Raw genomic sequence first — 19893 nt, forward strand, 5'->3', positions numbered from 1 at the left:
TGGGAGGGATGGCTGGTGAAGGATTCCCTAAAAGCTGCTGACACAAACATGTGCACACACACATGCACACACCCCCTCCTTCCAGCAGTCACGGAGCAGTCATGGGGTATATGTAAGAATGTCACACCGCCTTTAATGGAAACCTCAGAAAGCCCCCTTGGGGTTGTAAGACAGCTGCAGAAACAGTGTCTTGTAGCAGGAGTAACTGGTGTGAATTTTTTAATCATCCCCTAGTTTTATGGATCGATGCGGGTTCTGTGTTCACAATAATGCACTTTCACAGTAGGAGTGATGGAGGAGCGTGAGTGGTTCAAGGACAGATGCCAAGGATGCAGGGCCAGGGTTTACATGGGTCCTGGTGAGTCAGTTAACCCTTTCAGCCTCAGTTCCCTCCTCCATAACGTAGGTGCAGCCCCAACCCCCAGCCCAAAGTCCTGAGGAACAGATGAGGCCAACCGAGCTGTGCGGGTTTGATGGGGGTTGGTGATTTGGGAGCCAGCAAAGCCATAGGATAGGAGGGTGGGTGAGTGTCAGGCCAGGTGGGGGCTGCCACTCACTGCTTGGCCGTGTTCCTTAGTCTCCCTAGGTGCCCACTTCCTCATCTACAGCGTGGACTGACTTTATAAGGTGGTTGTGAGAATTAAGTGACAAAAACCCATCAGGGACTTAGGGCCATGCCTGGCACATGGGAATTGTTCTGATAGCTTGGAAATTGAGGCTCAGGAAGGTTATATGACTTGCTTGAGGTCTCAGAGCCAGAGAATTCCCTCGTCCAATGCTTAGGACTCTGAGCCAAGGCTAGAACCAAGATCCTCTGACCCCAGACCAGGGCCCATCCCGCCCAGCTATGTGATGTTGGCTGAGGCCTTGGACTTGTCTGTGAGGGATATTGATCAAAGCAAAGTCTCCTAGGACCTCAAGAGCCAAAGGAAGCTCACAGAGTCGAGCATGCTCATGATGATGGAGGAACTGAGGTTGGGCAAGGGAAAAGCTGAGAGCCTGGTCCCTCTTTGCCCAGCGGGATTCTCGTGGCAGCACTGCCCCTGTGGGTGAGGAGAGACCTCCTACACCCACCACCACCCCACCCCACCCCACCCCCGCCTCGTGCTCAGAGTTAGTTAGTGTTAGTCACTCAGTTGTGTCTGGCTCTTTTCAACCCCATGGACTGTAGCCCGCCAGGTTCCTCTCTCCATGGAATTCTCCAGGCAGGAATACCGGAGTGGGTTGCCATTCTGTTCTCCAGGGGATCTTCCAGACCCAAGGATTGAACCAGGGTCTCCAGCATTGTAGGCAGATTCTCTGCCATCTGAGGCGCCAAGGAGGATGTGTCTCATGCTCAGAAGGGCCCCGTAAAATCCCTTACTCTCCAGGCCCATAGCCCCGGAAGCTTAGCAGCCGACAGTTAACCTGTACTGTTCTCTTTACATTACAGCTGTGGCCTCCCATTGCCTGGGTGCTGGAGGTGGGGGTTTGCTGTGCTGGAGTCAGGGGACATCCCTTCTCTCTCTGGTCTCCATCTCCCAAGAGTCGTGTTTGCAGAAATTGAACTGGGGCTGACGCCGCTCGCCCTGCCCCACGTCTGGGTTAGGAACTGTAAGGTCCCGAGCCAGGGAAGGAGGAAGGGATCTGCTGTGGAAAGGCAGACCTCAGGAGCTTGAGAAGAGTGACGTCCCCAGAGACGCACCATTGTCTTGGGCCGCGCTTGGGCCCCTGGTCCCCTCCTCTAGCTCACTCTCTATACATATGACCTCGAGTTAGAAAAATCAGTCCCTAACCACACACCCTCCCTCCCACCCCCGGAGTCCCCACATTCCCAGGAGCCTGGCTGGTGTCCCGCAGGGTTTGCCGGGCATGACATCACCCGTCACCATGGCAGTGGTTCCGGTGGCCCAGCTGCTGGCTCAGGACACGCCCGGGTGAAGTCGGGTGGCAGAAAAGAACAGAGCACTGGGGAACTTGGGGAGGAGGCAGGAGGCTGGTCTCAGAGAGAGAGACCGTCATTCATGCCCACGGAGCATCACCTGTCACCTCGTCTTGTGTTAGGAACGTTTGGAGAATGTCAAACAGAGTTTTGAAGGAGAAATAAAAATATACTTATGACAAAGGAAAGAAGGACACCTTCCACTGTGTAATTGTCATAGCCGTGTGTCTATAGTTTACATTATTTCTTGGGGAGTCTGTCAGGCTAACCTCCCTATTTCCCTAAATAGTTACAATTCTGATTCCCCCTTTGGGGAGCCCCCCATCTGTTGGGGTGACAGCACCTGGATGCACGGGCATGTTCAGGCTCAATGGAGAGACACACCCCCACTCCCACCTCAGGCCAGCACAAGCGTCCCCAGGTACCCCCAGGTCCTGCTTCTCTGTGTGAGTTCCCTTGAGTGGGTTGAGGATGTGCTTCTGAAAAGCTGGGCGGATGACACAGCAGCTTCCTGGTTCTCACCATAGTTCCAGAGGCACTTTGTCCTCATTTGTAAGTGGCCTTCACTTGGCATTCATTCCAAGAGATTCAGCTTCCGTGTTTTCTCGATCCTCAGCCTGCCAGGGGTCCAACACAGCGTCAGGCCCAGCAGGCCTGGAATTCCAGCCCCGCTGACCTAAGTTGCTGCTCTGGCAAGCTGGCCACGAAGGGGACAAGTCCAGCTGCAGGAGCCAGGAAGCTCAAAGCTGTAATTTAAAGGGCCACCCCCGCCATGGACCTCCCTGGTGGCCCAGTGGTGCAGAATCCACCTGCCAATGCAGGGGACACAGGTTCGATCCCTGATCTGGGAAGATTCCACATGTTGCAGAGCAGCTAAGCCCGTGCACCCAGCTATTGAACTCGTGCTCTAGAGCCCATGAGCCATAGCTGTTGAAGCCCACGCACCCTAGGGCCTGTGCTCCACAGCAAGAGAAGCCACCACAGTGAGTAAGCCCTGCTTGTCACAAGTAGACAAAGCCCACACTCAGCAAAGTCTTGAAGACCCAGACGTTCATTCATTCATTCATTCATTAATTTTTTAAAAAATTAATAAAGCCACCCCCAAGACCCGGAGTCCCCACTGCAGGGTCTCTCCGTGGCTCCTTGCACGTGCCAACACTGCTCCAGCCGACCTGCCTCTGCCCAGTTCTGCAGGTGGTGCTGGGCTGGGGGAGAGGGGTGGAAATGCAGCTTACGTCAGGCTCTGAGCCAGAGCGCCGGGTCCCCGGTCCTTATGCCATACTTTTTCGTATCAGAGGTTGAGTTTGTAGGTTCAGCATCCAGGACAAGATGTGGGGGCACCACCATTGCCTGCCCCATATCATTGCCCTCAGCTAGCCATGGGGCCAGGGACCTCTGGGATTTGGGGGGCTTCCCTGTAGAGGCAGCATAAGGTCAGGTCAAGTGTTTGGGCCTTGGCGTCAGATGTGGCTGTGTGACTCTGGGCAAATGACTTAACCACTCTGTGCCTTCATAGGCTGGAAGCTTCCAGAGCTGAGGAGTTGCTTTGCCCCCTTCCCACCACCTCCACAGTTCCTTCCTCAGTGTTCTCTCCACAGAGCGGGGAGGGGACAGAGTTCTGGGGACCCTGGAAAAGCAGGGGGGGCCACCCTGATGCTGGAGCCTGCCCTGCACAAGCTCAAGCTTGCCCGTCTTCACTCCCTTCACTGCAGAGCCAGTGCAGTGAGCAGAGTCTGCAGGGAGCACCTGTTGCCAGGAGGCTGCATGGAGCACAGGGCACTGTGTGTGTGTGTTTGTGTGTGTGTGTGTGTGTGTGTGTAACAGCTTCATTGGGATACAATTCATCCAGCATACAATCCATCCATTTACAGTACATAATTCAGTTGTTTTTACTATATTCACATATATTCAGCTATACATCAGTATTAGAGTATTTGCGTCACTTTAAATGGGGGTGCATTACTTTGAATCCATCCCTTTGGCTACACCCCTAAGTCTCCAGCCCCCACACCTTCTACCACCCCAGCCCAAGACAATCACTAATCTTTCCATCTCCACAGATTTCTTTATTCTGGACATTTCATATACATGGAATCATACAGCATGTGACCCTTTGTGATTGGCTCCTTTCACTTAGCATAATATTGTCAAGATTCATCATGTTGTAGCATGAATCATTGCTTCTTTTTATTGTCAAATAATATATGTTACATGGATGTGCTACACTGTTGCAAATTCATTCATCAATTAATGGCCATTTGGTCCTTTCCCCTTTGACTATTATGATTAAAGATGCTGTGAACATATGTATACATGTTTCCGTGTGGACATATGTATTCATTTCTCTTAGATATACACCTAGGAGTGGAATTGCCGGATCGTAGGGAAACTTTATGATTAATCACTTGAGGAATTGTCTGGCTGTCTTCCACAGAGCCTGTACCATTTTCTGTTCCCACCAGCAGTGTATGAGGGTTCTAGTTTCTCCATATCCTTGTCAACACTTGTTACTGTCTTCTTTTTATATTTTAGCCATGCTGGTGAGTGTGAAATAGCATCTCACTATGGTTTCAATTTGCATTTCCCTGATGACTGATGATGTCAACCACCTTCTCAGGTGTTCACTGGCCTTTTCTTGGGGAAATATCTGTTCAGGTCTTTTGCCCATTTGAGCTTTAAGAGTTCTTTATATACTTTTACTTTATATAAACCCCTTATCAGATATGACTTACAAATTTGTTCTCCTGTTCCTTGCATTGTCTGTTTACTTTCTCCATGGTGTCCTTTGAAGCACAAAGTTTTTAATTTTGGTGAAGTCCCATCTCTCTCTTTTTACTTCTGTTGCTCATACTTTTGGTCCCATAACTTGCTGAGTGTTTTTAATCAGACACTTTTCCCCATGAAGGGAATGGCACAAACGGTGAACTGTTGGGCTGGGCTAACTTCTGGTGGCTCATATGGGACTCTGAGAGGGCATTTCAGCAGGAAATAAAGGGTCCCATCAGCTTCCAGGGTGGTGGGAGTCACAAGCTCACCAGGCCTCCAGCTCTTTCACTTGAGGATCTAGCCAATTCAGGGCGGGGACAGACCTTCAATCAGGGACTGTCCCCCCTGGTTGGGTCAGTAAAAGTAAGAAATGAGAATTGGAACTCTAGAGATAGGAGGGCCTGAGTTTGAATCCAGGGAATGCCACTGAGTGATGTGGGAGCCTGGGAGAGAAACGTCCTCTTTCTGAATCCTGTTTCCTCCCCTGTTCATGAAGGGGTAGAGAAAAGGGTCCCTTCTCAGCGTTTGCATTCGGGCTGACAGGCAGCTGGGATCTCGGAAACTGACTCAGTCCTGTGTCCTCCAGCCATGAAAGCTGACCGGAAGCGCCTAAAGGGTGAGAAGACAGACCTGGTGAACCAGATGCAGCAGCTGTATGCCACGCTGGAGAGCCGGGAGGAGCAGCTACGCGACTTCATCCGCAACTACGAGCAGCACCGCAAGGTCAGCACCCCCCACCCAACCCCAATCCCCCAGACACCGGCTCCCTTATTACTGCCCCACCCAGCACAGGGTCCGACCTCGAATCTCAGAACACAGGAGGACTGCTCATGTGCCCTTATGCTCACTGGGGGAAATCCCTGATGTATCGGGCCTGGATCTGGGTGCTGAGATGAACACACTCAGCCCCTAATCATAGCTCTGTGTCTCCTGGGCAAACCAGCCTGGACAGGAAGCCCAGTCGGTGACAGTGTAGGCTCCGGATTCTAGCTGGTCTGGGCTCAGATCCCGGATCCCCATGTGTATGCCCTTGGGCATCGCCTTAACCTCTCAGAGCCTCAGTTTCCTCATCTGCAAAACAGCGATCATGGTGCAGACCTTGCAGAGCTATGATGAGGACCCTGTGAGATGATGGATACAGAGCATTAAACATGGTGCCTAGTGCATACTAAGTGCTCAGTAAATGTCGACTTTGCGTCTTACTAATACCACAATAAGGAGAAGGCAATGGCACTCCACTCCAGTACTCTTGCCTGGAAAATCCCATGGATGGAGGAGCCTGGTAGGCTGCAGTCCATGGGGTCACTAAGAGTCGGACACAACTGAGCGAATTCACTTTCACTTTCATGCATGGAGAAGGAAAAATGGCACCCACTCCAGTGTTCTTGCCTGGAGAATCCCAGGGACGGGGGAGCCTGGTGGGCTGCCGTCTATGGGGTCACACGGAGTCAGACAGGACTGAAGCAACTTAGCAGCAGCAGCAGTACCATAATAAGAATGTGAAGAGAGAGTGGGGAGAACCATGAGATAGCAGGAAATTCTGCCTCCCAGGAGAGAGTCCTGGAAGGCTTCACAGAGGTGGTGACATACAAGTCAGGCTCTGTGGGGTGAGTAGGAGTTCTGGTCAGATGACTGAGGAATTTGATTCAGTCAATATCTGGTATATATTCTGTGGTCATGCCATAGAGAGCTTCCCAGGAGGCACTAGTGGTAAAGAACCTGCCTGACAATGCAGGAGATGTAAGAGACGTGGGTTTGACCTCTGGGTTGGAAGATCCTCTGGAGGAGGGCATGGCAACCCACACCAGTATTCTTACCTGGAGAGTCCCATAGACAGAGGAGCCTGGTGGGCTACAGTACAGTCCATAGGGTCACAAAGAGTCGGACATGACTAAGCAACTTAGCACACATGTACACTCCATAAAGAGTATTGAAGCATAAAGCAAAGAGAGTCAGTCCCTGAAACCAAGCAGACCTTATGAGCCACTATGTTTGCAGGGAGAGATTTGTAACCTTCTGGTGAGCATGACAGAAAATCTATTGAAAACTGCCCTGTGCCTGATACCACATGACAGCAGGGGTGACCAAGGTTTGCTTCTACTCTGCAGAGAAAATGGAGGTGGGAGACTCTTAAGTTTCCTCAGGCATAGGAGGTTTGAGCAGTTCTTCCAACAGCTAGTGGGCCGGTTGCATGAGTACACTCACGGGTATTGCCTCTGAGCCAGAGTCCACAGGCAGGAACTTCAGAGATGAGATCTGAATTTAAATGCTTCATCCCCACAGCCCTCTTTGGTCTGTAGCAGTGATCCTTCCTCTCACTGCCCAAGTATACAGATCCCTTCCTTTCCAGAATGAAAACAGCCCTGGGGGAGCTCCCTGGGCCAGGCATCCACAGCCTCTGCATGGTCCACAGTTTCCCGGCTGCCCTGGGTGTCAGCCCCAAGCAGCAGGGCCCCAGCTTCTCATGCTTGTCCTTCTACAGTGGGTGAGCTCAGTCCCTGGAAGTTGGCGTCCCCATGCCTGTCACTTGCAGACAGAGTGTGGCACTAAGTCAACAGCCTGTGGAAGCAGAGAGGAGGAATGGGAACCCCTGCTACCTGCTTTCTTGGTCCTCTTCTGGGTCCCAGACTTCCTCTGTGTCCTCACCTGGCAGAAGGGTCAAGGGAGCTCTCTGGGGTCTCTTACAAGGGCACTAATCCCATTCACAAGGACTCCACCCTCATGACCTAAGCACCTCCCAGAGGTCCCACCTCCTAAAATAATCACATTAGGATTCTTTCTCTCTCTCTCTTTTTTTTTAAGTATTTATTTATTTGGCTGTGCCAGGTCTTAGTTGTGGCGTGTAGGATCTTTAGTTGCGGCATGTGGGATCTAGGCCTCTGACCAGGGATAGAACTCAGGCCCCTTGCATTGGAGTGTGGAGTCTTAGCCACTGGACCACTAGGGAAGACCCTGGGATTTCAACATATGAATTTTGGTGGGACACAAACATTCGGACTATAGGACCTACCGCCTCTCTCAGTCCACCTCTGTCCATTCTCCTTTCCTAGCTGAAGCACCTGTAGTAGGTCCCAAGAACCTGATCTTTCTTCAGCAGGTGAGACAGAGAGAACCTCTGCTCAAGTGGCCCCATGCCCACCAACAGGGAAACACGGTCACCCTTGTTTGAGGGGAGGTGACACAGGGCAGGGGCCAGAGAATCAGCCCACAGCGATACCTGCTTCCAGTGATGTGCTGTCCCCAAGGGTGAGGGGCAGGCCCCAGGCTGTCCTTGTCCTTGACACTACTTGTCCTCGGGTCATCAGCTTCCTTGTATGTTAGTCAGTGTTCTCCAGAGAAGTGATATATATATATATAGAGAGAGAGAGAGAGAGCGCGTGATTTATTGGAAGGAGTTGGCCCACATGATCATGGAGGCCGACAAGTCCCATGATCTGCCATCTACAAGCTAGAGATCCAGGAGAGCCAGTGGCATCATCCAGTCGGAGTCCAAAGGCCTGAGAGCCGAGCTGTAAGTTCCATCCGAGGGCAGAAGAAGACCCATCCCCAGTTCAGCTCTCAGGTAGGGAGGGCAGTTTCTTCCTTCCTGCACTTTCTACTCAGGCCTCAAAAGGATTGGATGATGCTCAACTCACATGGGGGAGAGCCATCCACTGAGTCCACCAGTTTAGATGTTAATCTCATCTGAAACAGCATCGCAGACACACCCAGAAATAATGTTTAGCCAAAAATCTGAACACCCCATGGTCCAGTGAAGTTGACACATAAAATTAACCATCACACTTGGCCCTGAAGGCAGGGTGAAGCAGAGGTTAAGAACAGATAAGGTTTAGAATCTCACTTCTGCCAGTCGCTAGCCAAGTGGCCTCATCCTTAAAACTAGGATAATGATAGCAAGTACTCGGAGCCCAACCTTGTCAGCACTGAAGCTCCTGGTACACAGAAAGGACACGGTGGGGGAGGGCTGGGGGGTGCGGGGAATGCTTGCTATTTTTATTGTTGTTGTTGTTGTTATTATTATTATTATTATTACCACCATCACTTCTGAGGGTTCAGAGTCAGGCATTTGATCATGGAAATTCCACAGTGGGTTTCAGGGCCCTTCTATGGGCCCCTCATCCACCACAGCCTGGTGATGGTCCCCCCGGCAAACCCAGAGAAGCACATGGCCGCCCACTGTTAGGAAGCCCCTGGCCGGGCAGGAGCAGTGTAAGAAATAAAAGACAAAGTGGTCCATTTTCAAGAATAGCTAGCTTTGAGTGACAGCTTGCTGATGTAGTAGCCGATAGCCATAAGGCTTACGAAACCGGAAAGTCTGGGCAGACGAAGGGAGGGCGGGATGCCTAGGATTTTCACACGGGTTCATTGTATTGGTGAATTTAAAACATAAGAACAGGAATAGGGTTTCACCGGGCTCACCCTATTGGCAAATTCAAAACATAAGAATGTAAATAGGTGTGCAGGAAAGGAGGAAACAAGATGTCAGGGAGGCTGTTCAGTCATTCAGTCGTGTCTGATTCTTTCCGACCCCATGGACTGCAGCATGCCAGGCTTTCCTCTCCTTCACCGTCTCCCGGAGCTTGCTCAAACTCAGTCCATTGAGTCAGTGATGCCATCCAACCATCTCATCCTCTGTCACCCCCTTCTCCTCCTGCCTTCAATCTTTCCCAGCATTAGGGTCTTTTCTAATGAGTTGGCTCTTCACATCAGGTGGCCAAAGTATTGGAGCTTCAGCTTCAGCATCAGTCCTTCCAATGAATATTCAGGGTTGATTTCCTTTAGGATTGACTGGTTTGATCTCTTTGCAGGGATGTCAGGGAGGGGCCAGCCCATAAAGAGGGAGAGAACAAACCTAGGCGATGTCCAAGAAGATTGTTCACCCCATAGTACTCAGCCAATGAGGAACCAGGGGACGGACTTGCACGCTAGGATAACTTGCTCTGTGTAATGACTCTGGGTGTTCCTGCCCACCAGACACTCCATCTTGCAAGACCATCATTAAAGCCTGGCTTCCCCCTACACCTTGTGTCTCCAAGTCCATTCTTTGAGTTTGGGCTAATGAGAGTGTTTCTCACAGTAGGTCCTAGCTGGCCTCACACAGACCCCATTCATGGACCCTGCCTCCAGGAGAATGGGAGAGTCTTGGTAAAAAAGCAAGAACTACGCAGAAAGTAACCCAGACAGGACCTTTTGGGGAGTTCCGAGGGTCCCAGAGGATCTAGGAACAGAGGGTGGGGAAAGTATTCCCAGGGTACATGCACCTTGAAGGAAGACAGAGCCAGATTGGAAAAGCAAAGAGGTGGGAATTCCCTGGTGGTCCAGTGATTGGGTCTTGGCACTTTCCCAGTTTCACTGCTATAGTCTGGGTTTGATCCCTGGCCAGGGAACTAAGATCCTGCAAACCGTATGGTGTAAATAAATAGATAAATAAGAAATAAGAAAAGAAGGCATGTGATGCCTATGATAAAAGGCTAAGAGGATCAAAAAGAAAGGGCCATTTCACACACTCTGACAATGGCTGTGACAATGGCCAACTTCAGAAGCCACCTATCACCACCTGACACAGGATGACTTACTGTATGCAGGCATTGTCATAATCTCTTTACATTTGGTATTTTTCCAGCAACCCTATGCAGTATGATTGTCCCTGTTAGCCCCATTTTACAGAGATGAAAACTGAGATGTAGGTCAAGTCGCTCATGCAGGGTCACACAGCTATGTAGAGGGGAAGCAGGATACAAACCCAAGCACTTAGGCTCTGGTGCTCATTTGCATAACACCTGGCCCATCCTGGCCTCCCACACCGCTCAGTACCTGTATAGATGAACAAATGAGTTCCTTTTGAGATTCACTGTTTACAGGGCAGCCCAAGGCAAACCGCGGAGGAGAGGTCTTGGCCACCCCCATGAGCTGTGGGAGGTGTGCTGTGCCTGGTGGTGGCACTGTGACCGACCTGGGGTTTAATAACAAGCATTTCTTCTATTAATATCTTTCAACTGGGGCATCAAATTCATGTTTATAATTGTGCTGGTACTTGGGAATAAAATCCCCATGGGGAGCTACCTTCCTCCAGCATGGTGCCATTTTTCTTAAGTCACAGGTAACTGGGGGCATCTCCTAAGTCCAGCAAGAAGAGAGGTGTGGTGTGAAGCTGAAGCCTTGTGGCTGCAGCAGCCCCGGGCAGGCATAAATGGTCACCACTGAGCATCAGTGTCACTTTCATGGGATAGCTTCACAAGACCCTACAGAGTCATTCAGAAAAACGGAATTTGGAAAACACTCAGTTTTTTAAGCTACTATCTTATGTTATGGGGAGCTGTTGTTGTTTTGTCGCTAAGCTATGTCCAACTCTTTTGCGACCCATTGGAATGTAGCCCACCAGGCTCCTCTGTCCATGGGATTTCCCAGGCAAGAATACTGGAGTGGGTTGCTGTTTCCTCCTCCAGAGGACCTTCCCAAACCAGGGATAGGACCCAGGTCTCCTTCATTAACAGAGTCTTTACCACCTGAGCCACCAGGGAAGCCCAGCAACACTGTGATGATATTTAATCATTGTTGAATCCAACCCCACTTTACAGATGGGAGGACTGAGGCACCCAAGGGTCCAGTGACTGACCCAGGGGCGTACATTTAGGGCTAGTTTGGAGACACTAAAACCACAAGTCCTGGTTTTATTCCACCTTGTCCAAGATCTTGCAACTTTTTTTTTTTTTGAATGGCTCGCATTATATGTGCAATAAAAATGTACGCATGAACAGGAACTTATGGCAGAAAGTGAAGAAGAACTAAAGAGCCTCTTGATGAAAGTGAAAGAGGAGAGTGAAAAAGTTGGCTTAAAGCTCAACGTTCAGAAAACTAACATCATGGCATCTAGTCCCATCGCTTCATGGGAAATAGATGGGGAAACAGTGGAAACAGTGTCAGACTTTATTTTGGGGGGCTCCAAAATCACTGCTGATGGTGATTGCAGCCATGAAATTAAAAGACGCTTACTCCTTGGAAGGAGGGTTATGACCAACCTAGATAGCATATTTAAAAGCAGAGACATTACTTTGCCAACAAAGGTCCGTCTAGTCAAGGCTATGGTTTTTCCAGTGGTCATGTATGGATGTGAGAGTTGGGCGATGAAGAAAGCTGAGCGCCGAAGAATTGATGCTTTTGAACTGTGGTGTTGGAGAAGACTCTTGAGAATCCCTTGGACTGCAAGGAGATCCAGTCAATCCATCTTAAGGGAGATCAGTCCTGGGTATTCATTGGAAGGACTGATGTTGAAGCTGAAACTCCAATACTTCAGCCACCTCATGCGAAGAGTTGACTCATTGGAAAAGACCCTAATGCTGGGAAGGATTGGGGGCAGGAGGAGAAGGGGACGACAAAGGATGAGATGGTTGGATGGCATCACTGACTCGATGGACATGGGTTTGGGTAAACTCTGAGAGTTGGTGATGGACAGGGAGGCCTGGTGTGCTGCGATTCATGGGGTCGCAAAGAGTCGGACATAACTGAGCGACTGAACTGAACTGAACATGAACAGGATGAATGGAACCTCAGGTGCCCACCCCTCTTGATGACCAGCCACTCAGCCTGCCATGGCTCACCCAACTATCCCAGGGACCCCCTTGCAGGCCTCACCCAGAGCAGGTAACAGGAGCCCAGGTCTCTGAGCTGGGGGTGGGGGGTGGGAGGAGAGGGGATAGGCAGGGAAGGTCAGCACAGGCACAGGCTGCTGAGAAATGAGCGATTTGGGGCCCGACCAGAACATTCACAAAATTGCGACATCACAGGAAGCTATGCCAGAGGCATGTTCCTTGTCACATGTCCATGGTTTGGAGTGGGCCTGGTGGAGGACTCTCCATTTACACAACTGAGGAAGGTCTCAGCAAGCTGGACAATGGCTAGGCCCAGGGAGATCTTGAGTGGCGAAGTCAAAACAAACCACCTTGCCATCAGCCAGGTCTGTCTCCCCCTGAAGCCCCCTCCTCATTATGCCCCTACCTCTTCTGTCCGGTGAGCTCCGGCTGCCAGGGCTCAGCTCCCAGCTCCCCAGAGGGACCTTAGCTCCCAGCTTGACATCTGAGGCCCCACACAATCATGCCAAGTCCTACCTTCATAAATTCTAGCCACCCTGACCCCCATAAGGTTCCAGCCCCTTGGGCAGGTTTCCTTCAGTTCCTTTCCTGCCTTTGTTGTTAGCAAGGATTGAGAACCTCCACCACACTATTTGTGGGGCTACAGAGGTTATTTTACCTCTATGGCCTCAGTTTACTCATCTGTAAAATGGGGATAATCATAGTCCCTGCCTCACAGGTGGTTGTTTAAATATAATAATGCAGCTGAAACTGTCAGCACTGTACTTGACATGCATACACAGAACATTCCATGACAGTTGTTACTGAGCCCTGCACTCCTGCCAGGGGTGAGGTCATGGGTGTCAGAGTCTTTACTGAGGCAGAAAGCACCTACAGCCTACACCCCCCCCCCCAGCCTGAACCTCCAGTCTGCTCACAACTAGTGGAGCTAGGGACAGCAAAGAGGCATGGAGACAAAACTGATCCTGAGGGTTCTAGTGGACCTTCTTCTTAATTCAGGGATATGTGGTAGCCAGTTCTCAGTGGTTCTGATCCACACACTTCATAGCATGGGATATTCCATGACTAGGCTTGCTGCTAGGTGCTGAGGATGGATGCAGAGACATGGTCGCCAGCTTCTGGGGAAAGAGCTGGCTGGTCCATCATGTGACACAGGGGGCCATACCTGTAAACTGTTGCACTGACCCCACATGAAGACAGCTTCAAAAAGAAAGGAAAGGAGACATAAGTAATGGTAGAGCATCTCCCTGCATTGGAGGGCCTGCTTCCAGATCCAGACAGTACAAGCTTGCCTGGGATTTTACAATAGTGCCGTCTGGCACTTTGCATCTTTTTTAAAAAAATACTTATTTGGCTACATTGGGTCTTAGTTGAGGCATGCGGGTTTAGTTGCCCCATGGCATGTGTGATCTTAGTTCTCCTACCAGGGATTGAACCCCTGCCCCCTGCGTTACAAGGTGGATTCTTAACCACTGGACCACCAGGGAAGTCCATGTTACTTTACATCTTGCATTACCAGTTTCTTCTGACCATCACTTTGGAGATGTGATAATGTCACTGGCTCACACATGAGGTGGTTGAGGTTTGGGGAAATTAATATCACTTGCTCAGTGTGCCACAGCTTGCCATGGATGGAACCGAGACTCACACCCAGGCATCCTGACCCCAGGAGACAGTCCTAGAAGGAGTCGTCCCCCAACACACACCTGCTCTAGACTCTACTGAGAAGCCAGGGGCTGGTGACACAGACACTCGTGTTCCTGCCCGCACCCAAGCTGGGAGAGCTGTCCTGTGATGGCCTTCAGAGTCAGTCACAGCAACTGCCACGCACGCTTCCTTTTACTCAGCAGTGTTTCTTGGCTGCTGCTCTGGGACCCGGAAGTCTGCTGATGAGCTAGAGCATGCAGAAGGGCTTTTCAGTGTAAGCTCCATGGGCACAGAGACTTTTGTCTGATTTGTGCCTGCTGGCAGCATCCATGAATATTGGTTGAATGATAGTGTCAGGTACCAGTATAAGAAACAAGGTGGGAAGGGCTGGAGCCGCTCTCTTGGATGGTCAGGAAAGGCCACCTGAAGAAGACATTTGAGCAGCGTCCCAAATGAATGAGTGAGCACCTGCTATGTGCCCTGCTAAGTCACTTCAACCGTGTCCAACGCTTTGTGACCCCATGGACTGTAGCCTGCCCGGCTCCTCTGTCCATGAGATTCTCCAGGCAAGAATACTGGAGTGGGTGGCCATGCCCTCCTCCAGGGGATCTTCCCAACCCGGGGATCGAACTCCCATCTCTTAAGTCTTCTGCATTGGCAGGTGGGTTCTTTACCACTAGCTGCCACCAGGCAAGCCCTGCTATGTGCCTGGTGCCCTGCTAAACTCTGAACTTGGATTATCTCATCCAGTCCTCATGGTAACGCCCTCAAAGATAGGTGCTATGATCCCATGTAATAGATGAGGAAACTGAGGCACAGTAGTCATTGCAACTTGTTCTTGCAGAGTCAGGATTCAACCCAGACTCTCTCTTTCCCTGGACCCTAAGCCACAGCTACAGCCCTGTGACAGCCACAGAGGAAGGGCCAGGTGTCTCCCTCGCCTCTTGGTCTCTGACCATCTGGAAGTCAGGCCTTTGGCTAGAGGGCAGTTAGACAAGGTAGGATGGCTGCTCCCAGCTTGGACCCAGGCTGCACAGAGACCTTGAGTTTGGCTCCCAGTTTCGTGGGTGAAAAGACTGTGGCTGGATGGGTAGGCAGGGCCCCCTGCTGGGACCCTTTCTCTAGAGGGGAAAGATGCCCAGGGTCATGAAATTTGGCTCTTGCCAACAGAGGTCAGGTCCTCTGATCCAGCCAGCTGTTCCTTGTCTGCTGGGTTTCCTGGACCAGCACAGCTGGAGCCCATGGCCCTCCCCTCAGCATCATGGAGAAAACAGCCCATGTAGACGGACCAGCAGGGAGCAGGGCCCAGGGTGAAGGGCAGAGGACTGTCCTGCAGTCAGACAGCACAGCTAGCTGGGGGTCCAGCCTGTCCCGTCATCAGCTGTGACCCTGTAGGATGGTGACAGGGCCCCATGGCAGCCAAGGTGGCTGGGCTGTAGATGCCTCCTCTGTCACTGTTTTCCCATGACACACACATTATCAAACAATAGGACAGAGGACCAAGCCCAAACCCACTGTTGACCCTTTTATCAGACTCCGTTTAACTATTTCCTTCACATAGAGTCATTTAATCTTTATAACAGTTCTTTGAAAGGAGTAGTGTTGATTCCCTGCTCCCATTTCAAATATGGAGAAACGAAGACTTGAGTTAAAAGAACTTATCCATGACATTCGTTTGCTCATTTATCCACTGAAAAGATAATGGCTGAGCATCTACTAATGGTTTGTTTCTGTTCCAGCCTCCCAGCTAGTGTGTGGCAGAGAGCAGCTTGAACCCAAGGCTTTCTTCCTCCAGGGCCCAAGCATGGGGGACCCCCACCCCTGCACGTTCTGCTACTCCAGGGATCAAGGGGCTCTGGGGATCTCCTGGCCAAAGGTTGGCCCCACCCATGCCCGTGGTAATGCTGGCCTCTCCCCGCAGGAAAGCGAGGATGCCGTGAAAGCTCTGGCTAAGGAGAAGGACCTGCTGGAGCGCGAGAAGTGGGAGCTGCGGCGCCAAGCCAAGGAGGCCACTGACCATGCCACAGCACTGCGCTCTCAGCTGGACCTCAAGGACAACCGGATGAAGGAGCTGGAGGCAGAGCTGGCCATGGTGAGACCCCGCCCCTTCATCCACACAGGCTGGGTGGGGCACCTGCCGAAAGTGATATCATGTTCTGGGAGCAGGAGGTGCTGGGAGACAAGGCGTGCCAGCAGATTCACGTGGGAGTCCGGAGGGGCAGGACTAAGGCAGGGGGCGAGACCTGGGATGCTCTCTGCTTTTTTTCGTGTCAACCACACAGCCTTCCATCTGTCTGCCTGGGGCCCGGCATGTGGGAATGCTGGGAGACCATCCACTAACATTTGGGAGGAAAAATGCCAAAAAATTAATAATGGTTATCTCTGGGTAGTAAGATCAGAAGTAGCATCTATTTCCTTTTTGTTTTTCCTCCCTATTTTTCCACCCTATTTGTCTTATTGCTTGGATCCTCAAGGGAAAAAAAATGTTTTTTTTTTTTCTAACCTAAAACAATCCTTCAGAATACTTCCAAACACTATGTTTTCCTCAGAGATGTGCAGCCTGCCTGTGGAGACAGAGTCTGGGTGGTGTTTCCAAGCCTGGTCAGGCAGCAGAACCAAGATCCAGAGCCCTGGAGTTCTGTTCTGCCTTCTCCTGTGTGACCCTGGGCTGCTCACTGAACTTCTCCGAGCTTCCGTGACCTTTACCTGGCCCTGGGGTGGGGGTGAGGATCTTTATTCCACCCTGCCTTACCACCAGGTGTAACAGTGTGGTTGCTGCTATGGGTTCTGGGTTCAGATACAGCCCCCATTGCTTTCTAGCGGTGTGACCTTGGGCAGGACCCTTCACCCATCTGGCTCTCAGCTGCCTCAGGTATCAGTAGGGATACCTGCATATACTTCATGGCTTTCCCAGTGGCTCAGATGGTAAAGAATCGGCCTGCAATGCAGGAGTCCTGGGTTCAATCCCTGGGTCGGGAAGATTCCCTGGAGAAAGAAATGACAACCCACTCCAGTATTCTTGCCTGGAGAATTCCATTGGACAGAGGAGCCTGCATATACTCCATAGGGCTCTGGTGAGGGTTTCAATGAAATAATGCACGAGAAGCACTTAGCCACTCCTGTACATGGTCAGTGATGATATGACAACAGGAAGGTTTTAAATGGTCACTTCTTTCAGGACCAGGGTTCACCCAGGGCAGGGCAGGATCCATGGGTCACTTCCTGGGACCGATCCCACCCTCTGCCTCCTGGGTCTCCATGTCCAATGCTGACCCCTAGTGGTGAGAGCTGCCCAGGCTAGAGGAAGTTCCAGGTGCCGGGTCTCTGGGATCTTCCCACCAGTGGGGTCAGTGGTGCTGGCGGCCCTGCTGCCACATGTAGACCAGATAAAAACCTTTCAAGTTGTAGATCTAGGAAGGGGGCTCAAGGTGAGACAAGACCGCAATTCTGCCAAGTCTTCCTGGTGTCCTATGGATGGACAGATGGGTCCTCATTGCCATGGACCACTAGCTGCAGACATCCTGGGGAACTCTGGTGTCTTTCAGAATTAGGAGCCAGCTCACCTCTACTTCCACTCTCACCATGCCCAGGTGACTCAGCCTGCTTTGATTCTAAGAGCCTAAGGCCAGCAGCACTTAGGCCAGTGGCACTTAGGCTCTTGCCTCCTCGCTCTGGCCAGTATCACACCTCTCTGCTAAGTGTGAATAGAGAGGTGAATATTTGCAGCTCAAGGTGGTGGGTTTGCTGTCACATCAACACAGCCCGTGAAAGCCCCCGTGTTGTTGGGGTGTCCGCTTGCCTGGAGGTCCCCTCTGTTGCAGAATTTCACAGCCTGGAGGCCTCCAAGACTGCCGACTCTGGTCAGTGTTGTCTGGTTCCCCTCACTGCACTGCTCGCCAGGTTGAGAGCAGATGGAAGGCACTTTCCCTGCATGTGTGCCCCAAGTCCTTGCGTTGTAAGCAACAGAAAGCAGCTCTGGCTAGTTCGGGCACACCGGGTGCACTGGAAGGATGTCAAGAGCTCACAGGTGCAATGGGAAAGTGGAGGGCCAAAGCCAAGGCAGCTGCAGCCGGTGGGGAAGCCAGGATTCCATCTAGACCCCTGCCAGGAGGATGAACCTGAACCCTTTGTCCTCTGAATTTCACTTCAGTTTTTAAAAGTCTGATCCAGTACAGGATATCCAAATGGCCCATCTGGGGTCACCTGCTTACTCCTGCTCTAGGAGTTCTGCCTATGGCACCAATGATGGGTAATTTCATTAAGTGACCTGCCCACAACACTGAAGACCTGAGGCAGCTGCCAGGTGAGGGGCGAGCAGGCCCTGTCCCAAATCAGGCATCGTCCCTCCCCCCGCCAGCCTCCGCTGGGTCTCTCCACACACCCTATGCAGCTGAAAAGGGCCGCTTCACTTGCGTAAGAAAGTCAAAGATACAGCTTCCCAAGGAATGAACACTTCTCTTGGTGTTTGGTGACAGGCACCTGAGGCCCCCACCCTTGGGGAGGGGACGTCTCCTGGTAACAACTCCTGACCAAACTAGGCATTCCCACCCAAGGAGCAGTTTTACCTCTGTAGCCACACTGGCTCCACGGGACCACCCTGTGGTGGTGGTTTTGTTAATTTAAAAACTGTTCAGCATGCTGTTTTATTGAGATACTAGTCACATACCACGGAGAAGGCAATGGCATCCCACTCCAGTACTCTTGCCTCGAAAATCCCATGGACGGAGGAGCCTGGTAGGCTACAGTCCATGGGGTTGCTAAGAGTCGGATACGACTGAGTGACTTCACTTTCACTTTTCCCTTTCATGCGCTGGAGAAGGAAATGGCAACCCACTCCAGTATTCTTGCCTGGAGAATCCCAGGGACGGTGTAGCCTGGTGGGCTGCCGTCTATGGGGTCACACAGAGTCGGACACGACTGAAGCAACTTAGCAGTAGCAGCAGTCACATACCATAAAATTCATCCTTTTATGATGTGCAATTTAGTGGTTTTTAGTATGTCCACAAAGTTGTACAACCATCACCTCTATCTAATTCCAGAACACTCTCCTCCTCCTAATAAGAAACCATAGCCATTAGCAGTCACTCCAGTGAGCTGTATGTTCTTAGTGTGCCCATTTCACAGATGTGGAAACAGGCCTGGTGTGCAGGAGGCTCACCCAGAGCTGACCAGAGAATTGAGAGGCAGAGCTAGGAGTCCAGCAGTCCTCGCGCTCCGTGATGGGAGGCCTCTGAAAGGATGCCCAGGTGCTGGCCTGGAGGAGACACCCCCTCTTATCAGCGATCAATCCTCCCTCAGGCCTTCTGGCACTGGTCTCTCCAGTCACAGAGCAGGCCGGAGACAGGGCTGCCAGCCCGGAGGTCACAGGCTCCCCCCCCCCAACCCATCCCAGGTGCAAGGCCTTTCCCCCAGAGCCTGGTTCCCAGTGGGCTAGACTTCTGTTGTTTTGTATCAACACTGCTTCTCCAAAACAGGAAACAATTCTTAAGTTTACTGTGTACACTGTAATCAAGGCTTCTTACCCTCAACACTGTTGACATTAGGAGTCAGAGAAGTCTGGTGGGGCCATCCCATGCACTGTCGGGTATGCAGCAACACCCATCCCTGGCCTCCACCTACTAGACGCCAGGAGTACCTCCCAACTATGGGAAATTCTCCAGACATTTCCCAGAGTTCCCTGGATGGGGAGAGGATTCACCCTGGTGAGAACCACTCCTTTGTAGAGTAGAATGTTTCTCAAGAATGGAATGTGGGATTCCCTCCTCTTGGCATCTGTTTGCACCTTGGTTGTTCAGTTCTAACACGGTCCCAGTTTGGATCCTGCATTTTCTGGCTGTGTGGCCTTTGACAAGTGACTTAACTTTCCAAGCCTGTGTCCACGTGTATAAGACCTTCCTCCTGGGGTGATTGTGAGGTGCGGTGATGAGGGATGAAGGTAGGCTCACCATCCACCATCAGTGGACGCTGGCT

General features: G+C 51.4%; 1 protein-coding gene across 4 annotated transcripts in view; it reads left to right on the forward strand.

The window, feature by feature from the left end:
• KAZN (kazrin, periplakin interacting protein) overlaps nt 1-19893 on the forward strand; it is a 1354882-nt gene that overhangs the window by 1272896 nt on the left and 62093 nt on the right. For all 4 annotated transcript variants that reach the window (XM_081492179.1, XM_081492180.1, XM_081492181.1 and 1 more), the window contains 2 exons: nt 5274-5410; nt 15845-16015. In XM_081492179.1, coding sequence (XP_081348305.1) covers nt 5274-5410; nt 15845-16015 — 308 coding nt within the window. The remainder of the gene's footprint in view (nt 1-5273; nt 5411-15844; nt 16016-19893) is intronic.

This window comes from Giraffa tippelskirchi, chromosome 5, assembly GCF_054371585.1.
Source record: "Giraffa tippelskirchi isolate mGirTip1 chromosome 5, T2T-mGirTip1v1.2.pri, whole genome shotgun sequence".
Lineage (NCBI taxonomy): Eukaryota > Metazoa > Chordata > Mammalia > Artiodactyla > Giraffidae > Giraffa > Giraffa tippelskirchi.